Genomic DNA, 3,204 nt, shown 5'->3' on the forward strand with positions numbered 1-3,204 from the left:
AGAGAGAGAGAGAGAGAGAGAGAGAGAGAGAGAGAGAGAGAGAGAGAGAGAGAGAGAGAGTCAATCGGACTCCACATATTACCCCATAATTTTAAATTATTATTTTCGTTTTTACTGTAAAATTTAAAGAAATAAAAATATTAGGAACAGTCTTCAATCGCCTTGACCTTGACAAATGTTGTCAAGGTCATGGACAACATTTTCTGAACATTCAAAAGGTTTTAGCCGTCGTTCGAACACCTTGGGTACCAATGCTAATGGCAACAATATTGTAACTTTGAAGCCTTTTAACTTAAAAGATACTTAATGAAAAAATATTTTATTATAGTGTTTTGGAAAGCTCTCGAGGTATGCTATAAAAATATGTAATAAAAAGTGGGGGGTTCCATTTAAAAAATTCAAAGTGACCTTGTCATGACCTTGACGACGCCACTCGAGGTCAAACCAATGATATCATCTTATGTCCCCTCAAAATTGCAAAACTTTTATCTGAAACATTTTTCCCTAAAATGCCTAATATTTAAGAGATATTTGAAGTGATCGATTAAAATGGGGCATCCTGTATAACGTGAATATAAAAGTAACATGTGACTAAAAAGTTATATAAGAGTTATATATTATTCGTTAGCGAATTAATATATTTTTTTGTTGAATTCCAACGATTTATTCATTAGTATGATTCAGATAAGTGATAATGTATGATTATTTTGTCTAAATAATAAAAAAAGCTGACATTTCATATTCCGTATTATTTCAATTATTCGCGTGAAACTCGCGTTTCGATCCTATGTCAGACGGTCACCCATTTTTAGATCATGTTGTTCAATGCTTAACTTCAACGATCGTCCGTGAACTGGTGATGCCGATGCGCCGTAACGATATTGATAGATAATATTTACAATATACTCTTATATCGTTCAAAAAATGTTATGACATATTTGTTGGTAAATGTTTGGCACGACTATCACAATGCGATTAATATTGATACAATGTTTGTATCAGTAATCAAATTTTAACCTACAACGTGCTCACAAAAGAGAGAGAATATTCCTTCTTTCTCTCTCACAATACTTTGACAGAGTAAAGTTATGATTAGACTTTTTTTGTAAGAACTCTAGTTTTACAATATCGTAATAACGATCCTTGCATATATTAAAATATCACATTGTTTATACGAGAAACACCTAAAATATAATTTCACATTTGTGTATAAAAATATTGCACAACGGAAATGTAATGCAAACATTAGATTTTTTATATTACATGTTATATTAAAGTTACGTTGCTGTTATATTTTTAATATAATTTAAACAGTAAATAACATAATAACATAACTGTTTTATAACATAGTTATTTCGCAGTTATAAAAGAAATTAAGTAACCTCAATATTAATAACGTATAACAGTTATATTACATATTACTCCTGTGTTATATCACGGTTATGTTCTGTGTTTGCTGGGTTATCACTTATCTGAAGCATAACTAACAAATAAATCATTCAACCAAAAAATATGTGTTAGCTGGAACATTACTTAGTTATATTGCAGTTATATAATATTAATTAATGTTCCTATATAACCATAATATAACATGATATATTACATGTTACATGATATATTACATATTTCATCTATGAGTGGGGAATTATAACATAACAGTAACATATCAATAACTTTCACGCAATATTATAATCATTTCTATTGCAGTTATATAACATTGATATAACTGTGTTTGCTGGGAATGCTCCATAATAATTATTTATATCTGTAGGAAAAAATTACATATGATAAAACGATACATATTGATTGGTAAATTTGTTACTGCCTATTATTCTTCATTGTACGTGATCCCTTACTCTCTAGTTGAGAATTCACTTTACTGTTATTCTCAACTTGAGAATTCATTTGAGTGCTACTCTCAACTTTCGATTAATGGAGTTAGTCTCCACGACCAAGGAATTTCTACTCTCAACTTTGGAATAATGCTCAAATTAAATCTCAAGTTAAGAATAACATTGAAGTTAATTCTCAACCAGAGAGTAACACTTTAATCAACACTGAAGTTCAGAGGTTACACTCAAATTCAGTATTACATTCACGTTGAGTATTCGATTTAACCCTTAAATTGAATAATATTTTGAATATTTTTTTTTAGTGTTTAAACTCAATTTTTGAGTGTTTACGCTCAATTTTTGAGTATTTACACTCAATTTCTTAGTGTCTTTTTCATAAGGGATCTCATAGATATTCATATAATATATTAGACGATATTCTCATTTATATGTACTGAGAAGTAAGAAAAAGGTAACATAGGAACGTTTTTAATATGTTCTCAGTACTTGCGGTAACGTATCTCGAATATTCTGAGAATATACGTTTACGATACCCTTATAGAAATATCATATTAAGAATCATTGATAATTACTTAATTTCAGTATTAAAAATACTAAGTAAATAATAAGTAATTATCAATGATTCTTAGTATGATATTTCGATAAGGGTATTCGTAGAACATTCTGAGGATATATATTTGTGCTATTAAGGATAATCTCAAATCATATGATTTTATCGTTACATTGAAGAGTGTTTTTAACGAACGTAATTTAGGAGCAATTTTTTTCAGCAGAAATGTAAAATAAAATTTTCTCCGAAATCCTCAGGATGGTCTACTACTATCAAGTTTTTCACTATATCTGTATTAATATTTAAACAAAATTACGCTGAAAGTTAGAAATGTGGTTAATTTTGTAATCATTTCTAAATACTTACAATTAGAAGCTGCTATCACCTCAGGAGTAGCATCTTCTTCAGGTAACCAATGTGCTAAACGCTCTGAACAAAGTTCAAATAATGGCTGCTTTTCAGGCATTGTTAATTCCTCTTGCATTGATTTACATAAGGATCTGAATTCCATTTCCGTAGCACAAAAGAAACACTGAAATATATTGCATTAATTGTTAATAAAGATATAGAATTCATCATATACAAGGTATCTAGTAACGAGGGACACGGACCGGACTGGAACTAGAACCGAAAACCGTATGGAAACCGATATTTTTGAAAAACCAAAACCGTAAACCGAAATTTTATGAAGCTTACAGAACCGGAACCAAAATCGGAACCGTTAAATTTTTTTCAGTTCTTTATGTCGGTTCTTATATTCTATGATTTAAAATAATTGTATTTCTTTCATTTCATAATAAA

The 3,204-nt window shown here is 29.4% G+C and overlaps 1 protein-coding gene across 1 annotated transcript in view; it reads right to left on the reverse strand.

Annotated features, from left to right (window-relative positions):
- Positions 1-3,204, reverse strand: part of LOC116840851 (cysteine protease ATG4B) — a 439,371-nt gene that overhangs the window by 76,031 nt on the left and 360,136 nt on the right. Inside the window, exon 9 of the mRNA XM_032808122.1 lies at positions 2,770-2,935. Coding sequence (XP_032664013.1) covers positions 2,770-2,935 — 166 coding nt within the window. The remainder of the gene's footprint in view (positions 1-2,769; positions 2,936-3,204) is intronic.

This window comes from Odontomachus brunneus, unplaced genomic scaffold, assembly GCF_010583005.1.
Source record: "Odontomachus brunneus isolate Ranch 3 - 2012 unplaced genomic scaffold, Obru_v1 Obru_scaffold_012, whole genome shotgun sequence".
Lineage (NCBI taxonomy): Eukaryota > Metazoa > Arthropoda > Insecta > Hymenoptera > Formicidae > Odontomachus > Odontomachus brunneus.